Source organism: Aulonocara stuartgranti, assembly GCF_965226115.1.
Source record: "Aulonocara stuartgranti genome assembly, chromosome: 3".
In the NCBI taxonomy this organism is placed as follows: domain Eukaryota; kingdom Metazoa; phylum Chordata; class Actinopteri; order Cichliformes; family Cichlidae; genus Aulonocara; species Aulonocara stuartgranti.
Window position 1 is genome coordinate 32,531,062 of NC_138941.1, and position 23,466 is coordinate 32,554,527.

The 23,466-nt window shown below is 40.0% G+C and overlaps 1 protein-coding gene across 1 annotated transcript; it reads left to right on the forward strand.

Moving 5' to 3' along the window:
• The first annotated feature begins 3,073 nt into the window (after positions 1-3,073).
• lgi2a (leucine-rich repeat LGI family, member 2a) lies at positions 3,074-9,833 on the forward strand. The gene is made up of 8 exons (XM_082528241.1): positions 3,074-3,475; positions 3,719-3,790; positions 4,580-4,651; positions 6,593-6,664; positions 6,745-6,816; positions 6,918-7,087; positions 7,244-7,408; positions 7,714-9,833. The coding sequence occupies exons 1-8, from the start codon at positions 3,213-3,215 to the stop codon at positions 8,529-8,531; spliced, it is 1,704 nt and encodes a 567-aa protein (XP_082384367.1). The 5' UTR covers positions 3,074-3,212; the 3' UTR covers positions 8,532-9,833.
• Positions 9,834-23,466: the final 13,633 nt, after the last annotated feature.

Here is a 23,466-nt window from a genome sequence, read left to right on the forward strand (position 1 = left end):
ATGATGTACATCAAGCACAGATCACTCACGTGTCCAGCAAAACAAATACTCACTGTTAGTCTCGGTAAGAGCCCGTAATGTTCGCAGCATTAAAAGGACAGTTCATTGTGAAATCGAATTAACACGTTTGTCCCTCTGGCCTGCTGTGTTTTATCTGTGTGGAGTTTTCCTCCTACTAAACTGTAGCCATCAAACAAACCTCTCTGCAGAAGAAAGCAGAGATATGAGGCTTTAACTCACCCAAAATCAGGCAGCTCACACCAAAAGAAATTAAGCTGGAAGAATGACGAATGATGAATTGTCCATTTAACAATTTAAGAGATCTGTAATTAGATTTTAATTGCGTGTTTTGCTGTTATGGAGCAATGGGCAAATTGTAATTACACTGAGAGCTTCACCAGGGACTTGATCTTTAATCACATCAGGCTTCACTGTATTTGCGGAGTTCAGCAGTTTTCTTGAGTCTTGTGTGTTAATCCCTTTGCTTTGTAATCACAATCATTGGGAAGCACAGCAGGTAGTGGCCTCAGGCACAAACATTCACTCCTGCCAACTCCCGTCTAATCCATATTTCAACACTGCATTGTCCAAGTCCCTCCATTCTCCATACATTATCAAGAAATACTGCGCTGTGAAGAGTCCGGGGCAAGCCTCCGCAGCAGTGCTGGGCCCAGGTGTGCTTGTGTCCACAAATGTACACAGTCAGCAGCTGTATGAGTATTTTTGTTTTTCCAGCTGCTACACGTTTCCTGACCTGCATTGCTAAATGCTAAAAGCAGCAGCAGAGCGAATCCAGCCAGCAGCCTTTGAAAGCGGGCTGAGCTCTGATAGATATGACTGCTGTATCAGCACACTTTCACTGTTCCAAGCTGTACTGAGTCGTTAACAAAACAGTGGAAAAACACCGCATGCTGGTACAATGCAGCACTCTGAAGAGCAGACGTGGCTTTCACAGATGATTTTTTTTAATGAACGCAGAAAAAATGTATCTCTTCATCAGCTTTAGTCTGAATTAATAAGTGATCAGGTGTGGGTGGATTTTGAAGTGCATTTGCTGTGCACTGATATAATATTGTCGTTTTTGTTTTATATTTTTGGACTCTGGATCTTGGGTGACTTATAGGGGAATTAATAGTTTCTTTAGTGTGTAAATCAGGTAAGGATTTCAGTGAGAGAGAACCTTGCATAAATCATTGCTCCCCCCCTCCGTGCTACCAAAGAAGTAATCGAAGTGAAAGTGGTTTCAAATTTCCAAAGCCACTTACTGCTTTTAAACCCAAAATACTATATACCGTCATCGCTCCTCACCAAAAAAGACAACCTTTAAATATACTACTCCTGAGTCTGCGCTGCGCCCACTCAATCATAAGTCTTAAGTACCCCAGGGATGTTGCTGCATGACAAATGGCTCTTCTCTTTCGGTTGTCTGCTGCTGCCAGGAAGAGTGCAGTGATGATGGAGCGCCAGAGTGGCACAAAAAAAGGGCCGCAGATATGCAGACTGGTCCCAGAAGGGCAGCGATAGTAGATAAACAGGCGGAATATAGTTCAGGGAAAAGTTTGCTTAATTGGCTGAATCTGGCTGTTTACTGAAAGTTTTGATCACTCGAGGTGCATGATGTTTGAGTGTTTTCTTACATATCTTACTGCATTTCAGTGCAAACCTGGTCTTTCAGTGGGCTTTTTTGAACCCTCCACTTCCATTTGAATCATTCCATACTGGGTTTCCTAATGTGGGAATTAAGGGTCCACTTCTGGTTCAGGTCTAACCTTCAGAAAGATGATAGGCACTCTTTGATATGATGCAGAACTGAATCTGAGTCACGCAGCCTTAAAGCTGCTTCACAGTTGGTATGAGGTGCTTTTCCTCAGCATCTTTCTTTGGTCGGCACCAAATGCCAGTTAAAAGACTTGTAAACGAAAGAAACAAGGAATCTACTTTAACTAACTATGGTGAGTGACATCAGTACTGCATGGGTGAAGAAATGGTGCACAGAGTGTTGTAAATGCAAAAAAACCCAAACCATTGAGGGACCAAAACCCAAAAAAGTGTGTCAGGGAGGAGAGCCACCCAGCGACTGAGCACTGAGCTCTGGCTAGTGTCACTGATTGGAAACGAGCAACAGCACCTCCTCAGTGCCCACAGGTCAGACACAACAGGCCGAAAAGGAAAGAGGGTGGAGTGAGTGGCCACAAAAAGCCCTCACCTGTGTCTGCATGTTCAGTGGAACACAGTGGATTTGCTCTAGTGTTTACGCTGGACTGCTGCTCTTCTTGCTTCACACTGGTGTTTGTGGGGTTCACAGGGACTTCTGTTGTACTGAATCAGTCACTAAGACAGGTTCTTACGTGAAAACTGGCAACAAATTTCTAGCTGATCTGTGTTATTTAACATGTATGTGTCATAAATGCACATTTGAGAACATTTGTATATATACCATCCTTTCTGAAATATTTGATTTTGTGAAGCAGTGAGTGCAGATAAGTATGGTGCATGTACTCCTTCAAACATGCAGATCAGCAGCCATCCTTATCTGCATTTACTGCTTAACAAGATCAAATGTTGGCCTGTCCAGATATTTTAAAAAGCCGCTGTTTACTCGTGATTTGCTCAGCGTTTCCTTTACAGCCTGTGCAGGATGGCTGCAGGGCGCTGGGGGAGGCGCTGTCCTTGGTGCTGCAATTATGCGCCTCTGACCTTCTATATGAAGGAAGCATCTACAGCTTACGGTATGCCGACATTATATAACATCCTACGTGTGAGTCAAATGGTTTGACTTCGTGTTATTCAGACTGAGCAGCCAGCTGTGTTTAAATACTGCCAGAAATAACACAAAGAACATTCAAATTACGTGTAAACTGGCAACAAAATGCACTTGGGGATAAACATGACGCTCGAAATTAATTTCTGAAATCTATAATTAGCGTGCTTGTTTGGAGATAATAATACACCACAGCTCCATAAACTACACCTATCTTCAAAAAAATAAAAAGGCAAGCGACGCTGACCACATATGAAACGTTGGGGCAAAAACAGATCAGCTCAGAAGAGACGTGGTGGTCACAAGCTGACTAATAACGTCTAATCAATTCCCGCGTGTGGCTGTTTAACCAACAGTTACCAGACTGGAGCGCTGACTTAATAAATATTTAAAGTGGACGGAGGGGAGCCGCAGCTGATTTGCTGATGTCAGGGAGCCAGTGCAGCATTTCATGGTGCAGGGTGGAAACGCGCGCTGCCATCTGCCTCGATCCGTGCTCTCTGCAACCCTCACACATGAAAGCCCGACAGGAAAGATGCCGCCAGCTCTCAACATTTGGGCATTGTTCCTCGTGTCGCTGTGCTGCCTGTGTCAGCCGGGACATTTAAAAAAGCCTTTCCGATGCCCTTCAACATGCAGCTGCTCCAAGGAGTCCATCATCTGCGTCGGGTCCTCCTATATCCCAAGAATGACCCCCAACGAAATCACTTCTTTGTGAGTAGATGGCCTGCACTGTATAGATGTATGTTTTTAAATGGAACAGTACGTTTTCCGCAGTGCATACATGCAATATATGCTCGAGCCACAGCCTCAAGTATGATTCTATAGCTGTGCGCATTTTATAACACCCTATAAAATAAGAGCTGATCGCAAAAAGCAATGCAGTGTTTTTCTCCCTGTTTCCTCGCCGATCACTTTTCAGCATTTTACTTTCTCCTGCTTGCTCCTTGTTTTTAGGAGTATCGTGAATGGGACTTTCAGCGAGGTCAAAGAGGCGATGTTTTCCCACATACCATCTCTCCAGCTATTGTAAGGATACTTTGCCAGCCTTTGATACTTCTAAAATGATTTGATTGGTTGACATTTTTAAGTAAAGGTTCTTATCGGGCAGATTTCAAATTAGTTACTTTTAGTACATAAAGCATCAGTTTCAAATGTTGGGCATTAAAATGGCAGATGCATCATTATGTGAGGCCAATAATGGAGTCACGACGGTCATTATACATAAAGCATTGGTTATAGCAGCACGAATCAAATGAGGCATTTATGCTTCTGTAGCACATGGGGTATTACTTTAGTGGAGATAAAGTAATGATTTATAAAGACTGTTTGGTGCATGGTTAAGCTTTTTAGTAGCCGGGGCTTTTCAAATGGTGCACACCTGGAAATAAATAATGGAAACCCAAATCTGAGCTTTTAGTGCTGCCCAGTACCTACAGTGTGCTCAACCATCAGTCTGCTTTGTTACAACACAAGTGACAGCTGTGATGTCAGCCCAAACAAAGGCGTGGCACTAGCCAAAGTCATCATACACAATAATTCTCAGCTGAATACTTTATTTGGTAAGATGTAGGGTGGTTTTTTTTTCAGTAAAACATTGAATTCAAATGACAAGAGGCCATAAAATATGATAATATAATAACTAATTTAACTCAATTTTGTTTGGACATTGCTTTAATAATTGTGCTTACAGCATTTGGCTCTGCTTTTGGAAGCTGAAACATTTTAATCTGTTCTATGTTTTAGAGAAAAGCCTGAAGCGTTGCATTTCTGCAGTTGGCTGCACTGTAATTGATTGTATGCTTATTTTTTTTGCAGGCTTCTGAATTCCAATTCCCTGACAACTGTAAGAGATGATGCATTCTCAGGGCTACCACATCTGGAGTACCTGTGAGTTTCTTTGTTTGTTTGTTTTTTAATGAAAGTAGTTTAAAGAAAATAACTGAATATTCAGTTCTCTACATCAGTTTGGTGAAAATAGACTTGCGAGGTTGTTTTAATGGGAATGAAGCTTTTCTGTTGGATGCTGGCATTTTTCCAGTGGGGTAGGCAGTTGTTGGTTACACGCCCTCTAGTGGTTCCAGTACAACTAGAAAACAATCTTTGTTTCTCTTTTCATTCATCACACCAAAGTACACCAGCTTCTTTACTGGGTACACCCCCCCCCCCCCCTCCCAAAAGATGCTCTATTGGACTGAGACCTCGTGATTGTGGAGGCCATTTGAGAACTGTGAACTTATTGTCACGTTCAAGAAACCAGTTTGCGATCATTTGAGTTTTGTGACATGGCGAATTAGCCTACTGGAAGCAGCCTTCAGAAGATGGTACACTGTAGTCAAAAAGGGATGCACATGGTCAGCAACAATACTCAGGTAGGCTGTGATGTTTAGATGATGTGGCCCAAAGTGTGCCAAGTAAATATCCTGAACCATTAACATAAGGCAGGATGGAACCATGTTTTCATCTGCTTGCACATTCTGATCCTAGTATCCAAATGTTAAAGCAGAAGGTGAGACTTATCAGACCAGGCATCGTTTTTCCAGTCTTCTGCTGTCCATTTTTGGTGAGCCCCTGTCATTGTAGCCTCAGTTTCCCGTTCCTCTCAGCTGACAGAGCGGCACTAGGTGGGGTCTTCTGCAGTTGTCCGCTTCAAGGTTCAGCAACTTGTGTGTTCAGAGATGGTCTTCCGCACACATCGGTTTAACCTGTTGTTATTAGAGTTTCTATTGCCTTCCTATCAACATTAAGTAGTCTAGCCATTCTCCTCTGACCTTTGGCAGCAAAAAGGCATTTCTACCCAGAGAACCCCTGCTCATCCCAGCAGATCAGCAGTTTCTGAAATACTCCACAACCATGCCACATTCAAATCCCCTTTCTTCCCCATTTTGATGCTCAGTTTGATTTTCGGAAAGTCGCCTTGACCATGTCTATGTGCATAAATGTATTGAGTAGCTGCCATATGATAGTGGAACAAGTGTACCTAAAACGTTACTGGTGAGTCTATATGCACATATTCCAAAGTCTTGCAAATAACAAAATAAACAAAGCCTTTCACTGAACCATTGCCCCAGAACAAATACATGTGACTGTAGCATCAAGTTATTGCTATTTAACAGAAACATCAAATACAAGGGTAGCTATGATCACAATCAGCTCTTACACAACCTTTACAAACATTATGGTATAAATTGACTCTGGAAAGCTCACCAGATTCAGTACAATGTCAGAAATATTCTTTCTGAAACTGAAATAGCAAGAATATAGAAAGTGCGCTCAACATCCCCCCAACAGGCCTCGTTATATATTGTCTTGTATGTTTTCAAATTGTTTGATTATTGTAAAAAAAGAAAATATGTACATTATATAAAGTGTGTGTAGCTGCTTTTTTGAACCTTCTTTTAATTGGTAGCTGTAGCTAGGGAGGCAGAGCAGCTCCAGTCTGCATGCCAAATATTCTTGGGCAAGATACTCAAGTTCCTCTCGGTTGTATCCATCAGTGTCAGTGTTTGATAGAAAACACATCAATAGAATATGCACAGAAAAAAGTCCTGGTCTGAATTAGACAGGTTTCAAGGATTTCAAGTGCTCAGGTAGAATAGAAAAGTGCTGTACAAGAACCAGTCCACTTACCATTTGGTTTACTAGCTGTAGCTGCCATCACCAGTGTGTGAATGTGTGTGTGAATGGGTGGATGACTGGATATGTAAAGCGCTTTGGGGTCCTTAGGGACTAGTAAAGCGCTATATAAATACAGGCCATTTACCATTTAGCTGGCAAAATGTTGAAATTGATCAAAAATATACTTTTCTTTTTCTTCTTGTTGATCCACAGATTCATTGAGAGTAACAAACTAGAGACTACATCAAAATATGCCTTCAGAGGACTCAGGGACCTGACTCACTTGTATGTTCCAGTGACTGAAAATACAACTGATGCATGATTTAATGATGTCTCTTTTCATAATCAACTGCATTTGTTTCCAGGTCTTTGGCAAACAATAATATTAAAGCCTTGCCCAGGGACCTCTTCATTGACCTTGACTCCCTTATAGAGCTGTGAGTTTGTACATAGTAATAGGTAAATAGCGTACTGTGTAATTCTTGCAGTCTGTCTTTCTCCCTGTTCAGCTGTGAAATACAATATTCTCTTTCTGCAGGGACCTGCGAGGCAATGCCTTTGAATGTGACTGCAGAGCCAAGTGGCTTATGACGTGGTTAAAGAACACCAATGCCACAGTGTCAGATGTTGTGTGTGCTGGACCAGAGGACATGAAGGGCAAGCGCCTCAATGATATGACCAGCCTGCAGAATGAGTGTGTCTCCACAGGTGAGAAACACCTGAGCCAGCTGCCCTTCTCTCATGTCCAGCTGAGATCAGGATCAGAGGACTCAGCAGAGTCATTCTAAGAAGTGTAGAGGGCATTCATTTAACGTGGCTTTGTTGGTTTGTGTAAAATACATTTCCCAATGTTCCTTTCCACAGATTTCATCCTTCATCAGTCTGTTGCCTCAGAATCGTTGTCTGTTGACACATTCAGCTATAAGAATGATGTCTATGTGGCCATTTCTGCTCCCAGCACAGAGAGCTGTATGATTTTCCAGTGGGACCACATAGAAATGAACTTCAGGACTTATGATAACATCACAGGTAAAGTTTGATTTCGCCTTCTGCAGGAAATGTGTCCTAACTTACGACATAACTGGAAACCCCTCTTGATCCTGCAGCGCAACCTTCTAACCGTTTAAGTCCTTGAAGGCTGTGTCGACCCAACGTGTAGTTACATCTCTCAGGAGGTGCATGTCAGGTTACGTGGAAGGTTAGGTGAAGGGTTAAAGGGCATTTCCAGTGACACTGTAAGTTAGGAAGTCTAAATCACACATTAGGCTAACAAACACTCCCAGAATTCTTCCAGTTTCATTCTCACGCGATTCATGTGTTTCTCTGCCCTTTAGGTCAGTCCATTGTGGGGTGCAAATCTGTCATCATCGAAAATGAGGTGTTTGTCATTGTGGCTCAGCTGTTTGGTGGTTCCCACATTTACAAGTTTGATGACGACCAAAGCAGGTTCAATAAGTTCCAGGATATCGAGGTGTCCAAGATCTCTAAGCCCAATGATATTGAGGCCTTCCAGATTGGCTCTGATTGGTTCTTTGTGATTGCTGACAGCTCAAAAGCCGGCCTCTCCACCCTCTACAAGTGGAATGATAATGGCTTTTATTCGTACCAGTCACTGCACGAGTGGTACCGCGACACGGATGTAGAGTTTCTCGACTTGGATGGGAAAGCTCACCTTATTCTAGCGAGCCGCTCACAGGTTCCAGTGATCTACCAGTGGAGCCGGAGCAACCAGAAGTTCATCCTGCAGGGTGAGATCCCCAACATGGAGGATGTAGTGGTTGTGAAACACTTCCGGATCAAGGAAGAGCTCTACCTGGCTATGACGCGGTATATCGGTGATTCCAAAGTTCTGCGTTGGGGCACCAAACAGTTTGCTGAGATCCAAGCTTTGCCCTCTCGAGGCTCCATGATTCTCCAGCCATTCTCTTTCAAGGAACGTTACTATCTGGCTCTGGGAAGCGACTACACCTTCTCACAGATCTACCTGTGGGACGAGGACAACAAAATCTTTGACCGCTTTAAGGAGGTGTACATCCAAGCTCCACGCTCTTTCACCGTGGTATCTACCGACCGCAGGGACTTTATTTTTTCCTCGAGTTTCAAGGGAAACACGCAGATCTTTGAGCACATCATCATCGACCTGAGCTTGTGAGGGGCTGTGCCTTATTGTCCCTTCTGAAATCAAATGTCTTCCACTTGAAAGACAAATTCAAGAAGGAAACAAAAGAGAAAGAACCTTATAAACTGTTAAATATCCACACCTTCATAGTTTTCACTCACAAAGTAGAGCAGGGTCAAGATGTACCGTGACTATTTCTGAATGGCCTTGCACTCATGGATCCTCAGACTTTCTGAAGTACTACCCTTTCATAACTACTACTATTCTCTTAAAAATACCACTGAAGTTTATGACGGGTTAAAAAAGAGACATTTAATTGAATCTATTTGGATTTCTCTTTTTTTTGTTTAATATCTTTCTCTCAGTAGTTTTATGCAGCTAAAAATACATCAGGACCTGAATGAACGTAACAAATTTATTCTGATTTGTGGTGACTGATGATGGATTGATTGATTTTTGCCACCTACCTGTATCCTCATACCCTGTGGTAACGTACAGTACCTTGCCTTATCAACACTGGGGTCTTTTGTTTGATGGTTACACAGCGCCTCCTTCTGGCCGTGATGAAGTACCACACCCCTCTGCTCTTTCCCATTACAGGGAATGTCTAGAAAGCACAAACCTTTAATTAACTTAGCCGAGATCATAGAGTGTAGCTGTTTGTTGGAAGGTGTCTTTGTAGATGCTGTAGATTATAATGCATAGAGTAGGAAGCAGTGGTTTGTTGTTACAGTTAGTAAAATATCCAGGACTTGACCTTATACAAATTCATTAACGGAGAATCGCCATTTAGATACAGCTTCTAGATCTGCTGTAATATAAGTACAGAGAAACTTTATCAGTATTGCAATGGAGCTGTGTTTAGATGATGTCAGGGAAAATAAATCTCCTGATATGTTTAAAAAAACAGTTTTGCCCAATTAACAATTTTTTTTTTACTAACATCTGAAGTCAGAAGAATCAGAGGCCAAATTTGTATGACCACAAGGAAGGAAAATAAATGTACATGTAAATATATCTTCAAGCTTTCAAATTTTTATTCTGCTTTTGGAAATGCTGAATGTTGACAAGCTCCAAAATGTACATAAACCAAGGATTGTAATGTCACCACCTGTTTGAATGGACCTTTGCACTTACAAAACTCAAATGTTACTGCAGCCTGCAAGTGCATGACATTCAAAAAAGGGTGTTTGCCAAATTCTTTTTAGATAAACCTAACAAAGACTAAAAGTGCTTCTAGGTTAACAATATGCAAGCGTTAAAAATTCTTTTGTATGATTTTGTTTAAGCCTAATGAATGTTCCTCTTAAAAATATGATGTAATGTCAAAATAAATCTGTGAAAACATGACTTCAGAATGTGTTTTGTGTTGACTGATAATCAGGATTATGGTTATAATTCGAGTTTTTTTTGTGTCACTGTAGTGATTAATCCCTGACACTGATCATTAAAAATAAAACTTCCCTTCTTTCCCTAAAAAAACCCCCAAAACAGATTATGATTGTAAAGTTGCACAAAGAAATTAGAAACAGTACTGTCTGGTGTTTGAATGGTCACAGATCCAAAAGTGTAAAACCTGATAATGTGCAGTCCGTATGCAATCTGACCAGCACTAAAATCTCACCATTATATTCTGCCGTTCACATGTCAGTATTTCAGACACTCAAACACTTAAACACCTCAAACCCACTGTCAAATATGCTGGTTCAAGTGTGGCGATTTGAGCTTCTTCTGCAGACAAAAGCAATAAAGCACCTTGCAGTCAATGAACTCCTCTGTATGCCAAAGATTTTTAGAGTCAAATGTGAGGCTGTCTGTCTGACAGATAAAGCTTCTTCTAAATTAAGCCATGCAACAGGATAATGACCCCAAGCTCAGCAGCAAATTTACAGCATGGAAGTCCAGACCTCAACCTGACTGAAATACTGTGTATAAAGGAATACTTGCAAATGTCATGGATTTGAAGTTATTGCTGCTAACTGCTGGTTCTGTAAACTACTCAATCATAGAATGATTACGATATCAAACTAAAACAAATGTCTGAATCCTAAATTGTGGATATCCTATTGTGGTGATCTAAAATGTAACACTAAATGTGATTAAAACACAAATGATCTGGACTCCTGGGCTGAAAAGTAAAGTAGAGGGTAAAAGAAAGGGATAGTAAGGAGGAAAGAGCTAGAGGAGAGAAAACCCCAACAATCCCCTCTGAGCAAGCACTAGGTGCGACAGTGGATAGGAAAAACTCCCTTTAAAGGAAGAAACCTATGACAGAACCAGGCTCTAGAGGGGGCAGTCAACTGTCGGGACTGGTTGGGGAGTGAGGGTGAAAAGAGAGAGAGGGGGAAGGGAGATGGGACAGGTGTTAGGAGTTCAAGGGAGCTAGGGGAGGGAGAGGTGTCAGGAGAGAGGGAGAGGGCAGGTCAAAATTACGATGGAACAGAGGTGGAGGAAGACGAGGTGACATCAGCAGTGGAAAAAGTAGAAAGAGTAGAAAAAGCAGGAGTGTCCTTCCTCCAGAAGAAGCGGAAGCGTTTCTTCTTCTTTTCCAGGAGCTTTTCCACGAGAACCTTTTTCTCTAGGATGAGGGTTCTCAGCTGATCGATTGTTTCGGTATTCTCCTTCTCAAGTCTCCTGCATGTTTTCTCCACTTCTTCTAATTCGGCTTGTTTGTCTTTGAGCCTTCCTTTCAACTCTTTAGATGTTTCCTCCTGCATTACCTTTGCCTCCTGCATCTCTGTGTAACGCTCTTGTAATTTGTTGTGAGTGTCTTCTAACTGCTGACTTTTCCTCTCGGTTTCTTGAAGTTTGCACTGCAGGTCTTCATTTGTTTTCTCGAGTTGCTGCTTTAGCAGCTGCACCTCAGTGTTTTTGCACTTCAAGGTGTTTGAAAGTTCCTTGAGTTCGGTGTTTTTTGTCAGCATGTCATTGAGCTGACTCTGCATTGCTGAGCACTGTTTTTGCAGTTTCTCCTTCTCTCCTTCCATCTCAGTTGCTTTGTAGTTCATTTTCTCATAAAGTTCTTGCAGCTTTTGGTTTTCTCTCTCAAAGTCCAGGAGTAAACGTTTGTCTTCTTTCTGCTTTATGTCCTGTTGTTCTTTGTCTTGATATTTCTGCTTGTGCACTGCAGTTTTGTCAAGCTTTACTTCCAGGACTCTGCATTTTTCCTCCATGCTTTGGAGTTGGCACCGCATGTCTCCCTGATTTATTTCCAGTTGTTCTTTTTTTTGAAGAATCTGGTCATTTCTTTGCAGTGCTTTATCAAGCTTTGTTTTCAGCTCGCTTTCAAGCTTGCTTGCTTTCTGTTTGATTGGTTGTTGCTTTCTCTCTTGAAGCAGTGCTTTGTATTTTATCCCCAAGTTTTGGAGTTCTATTTCCTGCCGTTTCTTCTCTTGGAGGATTTCTATATTTTTTTGCAGAGCTTCATCAAGCTTTAATTGCAGCTCCTGATCCTTTTTGTCCTTGTCTTTCTCATTTTTCTTCTGCTGGAGGATTTCTTTGAGTTTTTCTATTGCTTTATCAAGCTTTGCTTTGAGCTCAAAGTTCCTTCCATGCATGTCTTGGAGTTTCATTTCTTTCTCCTTCTGAATATCTTCCTTTTCAAGAAGCTGGCTGAACAATTTATCTACTTCAGCAGTCTTTCTCTCATTTTCTTCTCTGACGAAGATAATCTCCTTTCGTTATTTAAAGAAACTCTCCCAGACGTAATAGATGTACTCTGCCTGGGCCGGGTGTTGTTTGTTGTGCTTGTTCATGAGATTTTCCTCATGCATTTCTTCCAAGAACATCTTCTGAACTTGAATGTTCTCTTCTTGAGCCAGAAGAGAAGAGCTGGGCTTTACTTTTTCTTTTCTTGCATGTTTTTTCAGAGACATGTTGGAAAGCGTAAAAAGTGTCACGATTCTGGAAGCCAAAGAGTTTGTCACATGACCCCCCCCCCCCCCCCATGACTTATGATGTGTTGCTAACATTTTGGTTGTTGTGATGATTCAAATTTGCTCACTAAACTTCATCAAAATGAACATGTGTTGACATAAGCATATATTTGGATCTCATATCTTCTCATTAAATGTAGCTAATGTCCAATAAACTGAACTCTGGGACTTACCTAACACTAATATTTCACATATTACTTCAACTCACAAATTTAATTAAAGGGTTTTGTATTAAATTATAACGGGATAAAAAACACAATGCACATGTGCAAATAACAGTAGCCAGCTGCTGCCACAAGACGGTGATAAATCAAAGGTTCACAGAAAGATCTCTTTACTTTGGGACATTTAAACAATGTGTATTATTACATTTGATTAAACAAGCACTGCTTTTCCTCCAGGCTTCTAAAACTCTTTCAAAGTTTCTTCTTTTCAGTCGTTTTCAGTCCAGTCCTTGTACCAAAAAGTTATGTCATGAAACTGGATGAATGGAGGACAAAAGAAGATGTTTCAGACCTAAACCCCCACTATCTACACCAGCTGAATAGCATCTGAAAATCACATCTTTAACAGACAGACAAAGTCCAGCAAAGTCTCCACACAGGACCTGAGAGATGCATCTGAACCTTCAGTTCACTCCAAGATCACACATGTGCAGGAGAACTGAGTGCTGCTGTCAGATTTAAAAGTGCTTTAAACATGATGATACTGTCTTTGTTAAACAGCAGAATAGGTTTATAAAGTATCATTAACTAAAAGTAGTGAAATAAATATCTCTAAATCTACTAAATGTAGACTTTTAAATTTCGGACAGTTTAGTATTACAGCTGCTGATTAAACAATAGAGACAGATGTGTAGTAAAACTTTTATTTAGTGTTTAAAGTCAAAAACAAACAGAGCAGAGATACAGAGAAAGTCTTTTGATGAAAAAAGAAGATACTGAACGTTGAGTTTCCCCTAATCATGTGTGTGCAGCTGTGTGAATGAGGCTGTGTCGAGTGTTCAGACTGAGTAGAAATGCACTGTGCTTCTCCATTTACATCCTTTAGATCCAATCTTGACTCTTTTGCCCACCAAAATAATAAACCAGTACTTTTTTCTGTATGTAATATAATCTAAAGCATCAACAGTAACATTTTCCACCATACGACTGCACTCTAAGGTCAGCACGGTGGTGCAGTGGTTGGTACTGTTGCCTCACAGCAAGAAGGTCGTGCATGTGAATCTGCTGGCTGCTGTTTGCATGTTGTGTTCTCTGAGGGTGCTCCGGCTCCCTCTCACAGTCCAACAACTCGCTTTTTTAGGTTAATTGTTGATTCTTTTGGGAATTGCAATCATCTATTGGGAATGTGATCATGAGTGGTGAACTGTAGTGTGTACCCTGAGTTTTACATTGTGAAAGCTGGGATAGTCTTCAAGCCATCTCCAGCAACCCTTAAGTGCTTAAGAGGAAGGAAGAAGGAGAGGAAGGAAGGATAAGAAAGGAAGGAAGGATAACTACAGTTTATGATCTCAGCTGTGATTGTGCTTTCTAGACATTCCCAGTAATAAAAAGAGCAGAGGGGTGTGATACTTCATCACGACCAGAGGGAGGCACTGTGGAACCATCAAACAAAAGACCCCAGTGCTGATGAGGCAACATGCTGTCCATTACCACCAGGTATGAGGACACAAGGTAGGTGGCAAACTCATCTGATCCATCATCAGTCACCACAAATCAGAATAAATTTGTCATGTTCATTCAGGTCCTGATGTACTTCAGGGTGTTAAGACCAGTCCCTATCACCCACAGACCGATGGCCTTGTGGAGCGATTCAACAAGACCTTAAAATCAATGCTCAGGAAATTTGTGAATGAAACAGGGTCAGATTGGGACCAATGGCTCCCATTTTTGTTATCTGCCTACCTTTTACAGATTATATAATATAACATCTTGGTTTAAATCAATCCCTACAAGTAGTGATGTGACGTTCTGTATCGAGGCTTCAAAGCTTGTGTCGAGTAATGGAGGGGGAACACCGATTGTGGAGCAAGACCAGGTGAGCCATCAAATGCCATGATAATATAGCATGCAGTAATGTTACTAAATGATATAATAATATTATACAGCTGTAATAAGTTACGTGTGTGATATTTATATTTGTGCTTTGTTTTTGTTGTCTTTCCTCAGGAGAACAATCTCAAATAGATGAAAACCTGGTTAGCATAGTGATTGAGGACTCCCAGCCATTTAGCATTGTGGAGGACAAATATTTGTTAAATCATTAAATGTTTTAAATGTTCTCCCCACTAAAAAGGTCATAAAAGCAGTGAAAATTTAGTTTTTACAGAATAAAATGTGGACAGGACTGAGGCTCAAAGCCTCAGTGTGTAGCTGTCCATACCTCAACGTTACAAAAGCACAACCACTCTCCACACCTCACCTCACAGTAAATGATCATTTCCATGTTAAGCATTTCCAAATGATCATTTTCCATACTGCCAGTATAAATATACACAGTATACTGCCATCACTACAATATACATGTTTTACACACTCCTTTTGTTGTTGACATTTACAGGCTGTGTGCAAAAGGCCACACTCTTCAAATTCATGCCAACTAATATTTTTACGTCCAGTAGGTGTCCTACTAGAGCAAATGAAGCTTCAAGAAGCTTTGCGCTGGGGTGAACCAATTGGATGAAAAGCTTCAGTGCTTCATGAAGCTTCATCTGCCCATCACTACCTACAAGTTTGTTAAGTTAACATGTTCTTTAGTTCATCTGTTAATTTGTATTGTTTAGAACTTACCTTACCTACCTGTCTTCCAGAAACAAAAGGAGGAAATGTAGTTTTACTTCCTGCTTTATAGCTTCTGGGTTCATCTGAGGTCACAGGAAGAGACCAAGTGCGGGAGGGGAAGAACTCTTATAATTTAATAAAGTTGATTTTAGAGGGTTTATGAAGAAATAGATTTATTGTTGTAATATGTACTGATTACACCACAGAGTTTATGTTGCCAGTAAAGAGGAGTAGTAGAGGTTTGAATATAATCATGTTCATCTTACCTACCTACTGAATGGAATAGTCCAGAGGAGAAATTGTTTGGTTAAGTGGACTATTTAAGCAGAACTCAGGTGTTTCAAGAAAAAGATTCAGGTCAGTGTAGCTGTGTGCAGTTTGACCTTAATTTCCGTTGATTTAAGTTCAGTTTTGTTTATTTGAACTGAGTTAATTATAGAGTTGAGTTTCTTATTTGTTTCTTTGTAAATATTGTTTGGGTCACAAAATGGTGAATAAATCACTTGCTACACTGGACAGCATCAGTCTCCTGCACTTCTTTGACCGCTTAAGTCAAGTCCTACCACAGGCATAAAGTCTGTAATTACCTTTTATTGCACACTGTTATGGAATAATAAGAAAGAAGAAAAAATTACAATTAACCTCCTAGGACCTGGCGTCCACATATGTGGACATCACATTTTGGGTTAATTAGACCAAAATACTAAATCTTGCTCTACAAGGGCCTGATATCCACTTACAAGGACATTATACTGCAACTGTTCTATCACAATTTTAAATGAATATCCTCATATGTGGCTCTCATTTTTCTTAGAAACAAAAATTGGGTAAAAAATATAATCTGGTAATTCTTTGTTTTTACATTCATCAGGTCCCAAGATGCCCAAATATCAAAGAGAAATTAAAAATGCATGCCGTGGAAGAGTTCGGATTTTAGGAGGTTAAATTATAATGATAATAATAATAATAAAACTTAAAGTGTAGTTTATATTTTAGTTCTCAGACCTTTAAAGAGAAAAATAGCTAAAACAAAAGAAAGCTAGGCTTTACTTTTACTTTGTATTGTGGTGAAAAGATTTAAAATTCAACAAAAAACCATGAAGGGACACGTCCTACAGTCAGTTTTACAGATTTTACACAGAAAGGTTCTTTTAATCTGAATGATAAAGTAAGCGCTCAGAAGAAAATAAAAAAGGTTGTAAAAAATAAAGAAATAAAATTGTTACAGACAGTTCTTATCCAGTAACAGCTTTGTGCTCTGGTAACCCACTGCTACTGCAGGTTATTTCCCCAACTTTATCAGCATCTGGAACTCAAGGACGTCTAGCATCATTTTATGTCTGATATAAACCCAAACATAAATAAAACAAACTCAGCAGTGCAAAAATAACTGTAGTGGCTTCTCCTGCTAAGATACAGAGCCAAGATTAAACAGTTAACAAGGTACATTTCCCTCTTACCCACAGAGATAGTATAATACAAGTGTGAACTCAAATACATACAGTGCATTAATTCAGCAGAAAACGGAATATAGATCCCTCTGAGAGGAACGGCGAAGTTGGTTGCAGCAATTGGTGCCTTAACTGTTGCACACTTTGCATTTAAAACAGATCACGCAGCGGAAAAAAAGCATTGCACACCCACATAACACCAATGCAAGCTAGCACTCCCGTGTATGTCTCTGTAGATCCCCATGATCCATTGCGCTCTCAGGGGTACCCCAAAAGAAACAGCGCCATCCAGTGGCATGTACCATAATATCGACCTTCCACCTGGCTACATTGTTAATAGAGCAAAACTGTTTTATTAAACATATCAGGAGATTTATTTTCCCTGACATTGTTAAGGTACTATTGGTATGGTAGCAGCCTGCGCAAAGTAACACCCAAATTTAAATTTCTGCTTTCTGTTGGCACCAATGACTATAGAAAACATTGGTTATTGTGATAACATGTTCTTTCTTTCTTTGTTTTTTTGTGTTTGTTTTTTGTTTGTTTGTTGTTGTTTTGTTTTTTTGGGGGGGGATAACAGAGATTGTAACGTTACTGATAATTTGTAAAAGAAAAAAAGTGATGCAATGTGACAACCTCATTGGCTTACAGAATGATGATGTCACACACATAACTCATTGGCTTACAGAATGATGACGTCACACACTTTTAGAATCTTACCTCCAATTCTTCCTCTTGTCTTTTGATCCTTAAACCCATAAATAGGGGTGAAAAGCGACGTCTTTTTGTTCGCAGCATTTATGTTCGCAGCCTTCGACTGTTCGTGACACAGATTTAGAGTATTACCACCACTGTGATCATTTGATCCTAAAACCGAGAAATAACGGTGAAAAACAACGACTTTTAGTCCATTACTGGCAGCATTTCTGTTTGCAGCCCTCAACTGACCAGAGAAGCATTTGGAAACATTTGGATCCTGACTCCAGACTCCAACATGTCTCAAGGAGAAGAACCAAAAAGTCAAGAAGTTGACCCCGGCGCTCTTCCCTGGGATGAACCAGAAGACCCTTACCTCTCCTCTCTTCCTTGGGGTGAACAAGTAGAATTAGAGGAGAAGCGCTTGGCAGAAATGGAGAATGCAAATCTTCTTAACAGAGAGAAGATTGCGTCACTGATGGAGGAAAATGAGAGACAGAGTGCTCAATTAAAAAAAATGTCCTACCAGCTCCAAGAAAAGGAGAGTATTATTGATGAAAAACAATGGGATATCAAAGACATGGAGAAAAAGAACCAAGAGCTCCAAGGAAAGCTGGATGAAGCTCTAGAAAATATTAACGAAATCCTCCAAGAGAAGAAACAACAGGACATGAGACAGAGACAGATGCACGATCAACTCGAAAAGATGGAGATAAAATACAGAGTGGTAAAAGCAAGGGATGATAAAAATCAGGAAACAAATGAAGAGGTTCTTCAAGAGAAAAGGCAACAGCAGATCAAACAAAAGCGAATGGGCCGCGAGCTTAAGAACATCAAGAAACAAAATGACGAGTTGCAAGTAAAGCTTGATGAAGCTCTGCAAATAAATGAAGCCATCCTCGAAGAGAAAAACCAACAGGACATAAAGCAGCGAGACATGGAGAGCCAACTCCAACACATGGAGGGAAAAGACAGGATGCTGCAGGCAAGGCTTGAAGAAACAATGCACAAATATGACGAGTTGCTTCAAGACAAAAGGCAACAGAAGATGAAACAGAAAGAATTAGATTGCAAGCTTCAGAACATGGAGAACAACAATGAAGGCATCCGAGTAAAGCTCGATGAAGCTTTGCAAAAAAATACAGAAATCCTTAAAGTGAATGAAAAACTGGACATAAACCAGAGAGACATGCAGTGCCAACTCCAAGGCATGGAAGGAAAATACAGAGCACTGCAGGCAATGCATTATGAAACACAGAACAAATATCAAGAGCTGCGTCAAGAGAAAGAACAACAGTACATAAAGCAGAACGAAGAAAAACGTCTTCTTGTGCAGGACTTTGAGAAGACAAACCAAAAACTGCAAGAACTTCACAACAAAATTAAGTACACAACAGCTGAAGTGGAAGGAGAAAAGGAGAAAGTTCAAAAACAGGAGGCAGCAGCTAAAGAACTAAAAGAAAGGCTCGAAGAAGAACAAGCCAAATTAGAAGAAGTGGAAAAAATATGCAAGAAACTAGAGAAGCAAAATACAGAAACAGTGGACGAGTTGAGATCTGTCATACTAGAGAAAAAAGTGCTTGTGGAAAAGCAACTCAAGAAGAAGAAAAAATGCTTCCGCTTCATCCTCCGGAGGGCCTCTCCTGCCTCCACCTCTGTTCCAGCTTAATTTTCCCTTCTCCTCTCCCTCCCCTCTCTCCCCAATAATTTAATAATAAACACAACTGGCTCCATTTTACACCTGTCAGATCAATGTCTTCATTCAAGAATGAATTGTCTTTGGTCCCAGGTCTGAGGACCAAGGACTCGTGTGTATTCTGTGTTTTCCTCGGGTTGATGATCCTCGCGGTCGTTCAGCCCAGGAGTCCAGATTCATTTTCTGTGTATCGTGTTGGTTGTGTTCTCTTCTTCTCCCTCCATCTTCCTGTCTATGTTTTTGTTCGCTCTCGGATGTTTTGGGTCGTCGGAGGGATCCCTACCTGGGATGTCGCGACCGCTCGTCAGCCAGAGTTTACTGAGTTAGTTTGATCAGCCTCAGAATCACAAAACAACCACAATGGACCAAAGTGCTGAAAAGAAGATTAAATACATAAAAACAGATACAAACGAAAACCACATAAAAGAAGGATAAAAAAAAAACCCAAAAAAACTTTATGAAAATAAATAAATAATATTATAAAATAAAATCTCACATGGTGTCAAAGGCCAATAATCATCATAACAAAACCTGAAAGTTGTCCCTGAAATAATAACATACCATCCATTCATTCTCTAATCTTTTTCAGGGTCGCTTTATTTGCCCAACAGCTTCACAAAAGCTGGAGAATTTATTGCTGTATGATGTATATAATGTGCCTCTCAAGTCACGAGTAGAGAATTTGTTTTAGTTACAATGAAATCATTTCTCTTAACACATAAACACAGTGTTGATGCTGAAGAGATGCATCTGCATCACAGCAAAAATTGTAACAGTTCCATTACTGCATGCAAAAGTTGCAGTAGCAGCAGGGGGAGATGACTTTTTAAAGCCAAGAAGTCAGTAGTAAACAAAAAAACCTACATTTCAAGGTCCTTAATCATCAGAAACTATTAAGCTAGACAGCCAATATTTATATATGCAAATGTATTAGAAATGTCTGTTTAAACACTTATTATCCATTAACTATTATTATTTTCACTTTGGCTTAAAATAAAATATCTCCCTCTGCTGTTAGTGTAGATTACTGCAACTTCTGCATGAGCGTCCTTTCCATGCTATGGAGAGACAAAGAGTGAAATGGACACAGTAAATCAGTATATCGATTACGTATTTTGCCTGTTATCAAGTTGAAAGGTGCCAGGGAGCACAGTGGCCTCATGATTTATAGATGGAAGACGTTTGGAACCACCAGGACTCTTCCTAGAGTTGACTGCCCAGCCAATCTGAGTGATCAGGGGTAGAAGAGCCTTAGTCATGGATGTGACCAATAACCCGATGCTTGCCTATTGATTCTCATCGGTTCCACTTGTACTACAATCTGCTAATTTCAATTCATGCCAAAGAAGGAAAACAGTGGTGCAGTTTAGAGCGTGGAAACTGTATCCAGGGCAGAAACACAGCAGTATGGTGGTAACACAACTTCAGTCATTGGTCTGCACAGATTGCATGCTAATGCTAAGCTAGTCAAGAACTCAAAGTGATTTTTTACTTTTGAGTTTTTACTGGGCACTTTTTGTGAAACTGTAAACACAATACAATGAAATATATGAAATGTATTATAGATGCAATAAACTCAAACATCTGGCTAATTATCACAGTGAAGGGAATCTCCGTCCATAGATAGAGTTTTCCTCCTAAGGCATGGGCACCAATAAGCAGAGTTCATCCTTTAACATATAACAAAATTAAAATATTCTCATGCATGATCAACGGGCAATCACGGTACCGGCCAGAGTACCGGGAGTAGTTTGGAAAAACAAGAAGACGCAGAGACTGTTCTAGGTGTCATTCCAAACTGACTCAAAGTTTTTATTCTTCTGTGCAGGGTTTTTATAGACAGACAACAAGTTTCAGTTTCAGATCCTGCCCACTGGGTGGGGTGGCGTCCTGACAGTTAAAAATCCTTTGTTCAGCAAGGGCAATAAAAAAAGCACTCACAAAATCAATAAATCTTTCAGAGATCTTCTACATCCTGAGTTCTGACACAAAAACCAGATGGTCTTCACATAAACATTTTGAGCAAGGTAAAAGAGTGATTTGTTGGTGTTTTTCCCCCTTACGCCAGCATACACTTTCACCATAAATCCTTAGTTGACAAGGCAAGAGAAAATAACAGTTAACATAAAGAGCTTTGTTAAGTTACAGAATCTTCAGTCTAATCTCAACATACTTTTGACAGGTCCATTAAACACTAGACATTTAGAATCCTTTAGTGATATAAGTTTGCACAGGGTAGAATACTGCATGTAGTTATTTGCATTAGGAAATGTTTAACCATATATACCTAAAGGCACATAATTAATGATGTGTGTTCTTTTAGCAGACTTCACTGAGGAATGCACTCAAGGAATGCACTGTCCCAGTTTTAAGTGCCTTGTTTACATATAGATGAACTGTTGGATTTTCCAAACCAGCAGGCCAAAGGAAATGCCCTGGGGTCGCAGCAAGAGGAGATGAAGTTTTAAAACAAAGGGCATTGCAAAAACAGGATCCTTTGTATAATATCACTACAAAACAATATCCTGTAAATGCTAACCGTAGTGCTAAAATTCCCAACACACAGCTTAACAGCCTAGCCGCACAGCTTATATGAGACACAATAAAGCTAACCGAATAACAGACAACAGTTCAAAAACGCTTCACCGCTTAATTGTACAAAATGAATTATACTCACAGACTATGCCTTAGCGGAGGGAAAAGGATTAAACCTGTAACGGTGGAGCTAACGGCTGCATGAGCCCACACGCTAATATCCCGAGTCACACAGTAGATTCACTTCCTGACTCTCAGCGTAAACTGCTCTCATGTTGTCATGGTTACGAAAATACACACACCGCTCTAAGCTACGATAGCGAGATAAAGAGAACACAAAGAACACATTTCTGGGGGCATAACAGTACTGAATGTTTTTTCTTTTATTATGCTTCTGACTTCAGATGTTAGTAAAAAAAAAACCCGAAAAAAAGTTAATTAGGCAAAACTGTTTTTTTTAACCATATCAGGTTTATTTCCCCTGACATCATCTAAACACAGCTCCTTTGCAATACTGATAAAGTTTCTCTGTACTTTGCCACATTATATTACAGCAGATCTAGAAGTTGTATCTAAATGGCGATTCTCCGTTAATGAATTTGTATAAGGTCAAGTCCTGGATATTTTACTAACTGTAACAACAAACCACTGCTTCCTACTCTATGCATTATAATCTACAGCATCTACAAAGACACCTTCCAACAAACCTAACGTTTGTAAAAGTTTACAATTTACTCCGAGTAGAACATTGTGTTCCAACAGTGTCTCATTTGTTTATTAATACTTATCATCATTCAGGTTTGCACATGGCCAATTCAGTAATGAGCCACAGCTGTCGTCTTTCTTTGTGAGTTTCGCAATTTGTAAAACTAGGCAATTATAATAATTTGAATGTCTTCTACTAATGCTACTTAAACTACACAGACATGTGGTTTAAGTTTACATAAAAATCACAGATTCAGACAAGAATAAGCCTCTGCTTTTAGTCCAGCAGCACTGAAGGGAGCTTAACTAGATAGCTCATTATCCTCATCACCTGGCATTGAGGTAAAACCAGAAAAAATAACCTGGCCCTTTTATTTAAAAAAACAACAACAAAAAAAACCCAATACAAAATCCAGCAGTTCAGGAGGCCGACCACATGGCCAGCAATGCTCCACTGGGGAACGACGGCGGCAACGGCGTAGATTTGGTTTGGGCATTGGTGGGGATGGATGATTCAACCACTGAACCCCGTTTCTTTTTTCCTTGTCTTTGCTTCTTGATTTTAAAAAAGGAAATATACTTGCCTATATATGCTATTCTACCTGCTTCTAAACCATTTAAAATTACAATTCATAGTTTTATATGTCAATTATATAATGTTAAATTACTATTAAACAACTAACTAAGTGTCTTAGACTTTAGTTTACTTTGGCCAGATTCCATATAAATCAGGTATCATACAAAAAATAAAAATAGTTTCAAATACAGTCATGACAATAAGAATACGACTTTAAGGACTTAACAACATTACTTGAGTTATCGTCTTGATGCATGCTCAATCATCCAGGTAATCAATTTTCCAAAAGTTGATTCTGTTCATCTGGACGTAGCGTTTTGTGGGAGAAACATTTCGTCACTCATCCAAGTGACTTCTTCAGTCTCAGCTGACTGCAGGTTTCCCCAATCTTATAAACAGTACATTTGCATAATGACTTAACTTCAGTTATACTACACCAACATCTCTTATACATTAGCACCAAGGGAACACTGAATTACCTGGTGGTTTTTGTGCATAAAACTACTCATCTAAGATTACCACAAAGTAACAGATCTCTCAGTGTCAGGTTTTATATTGTCGATTGTCATTTATGCTTAAAAATATTTAAC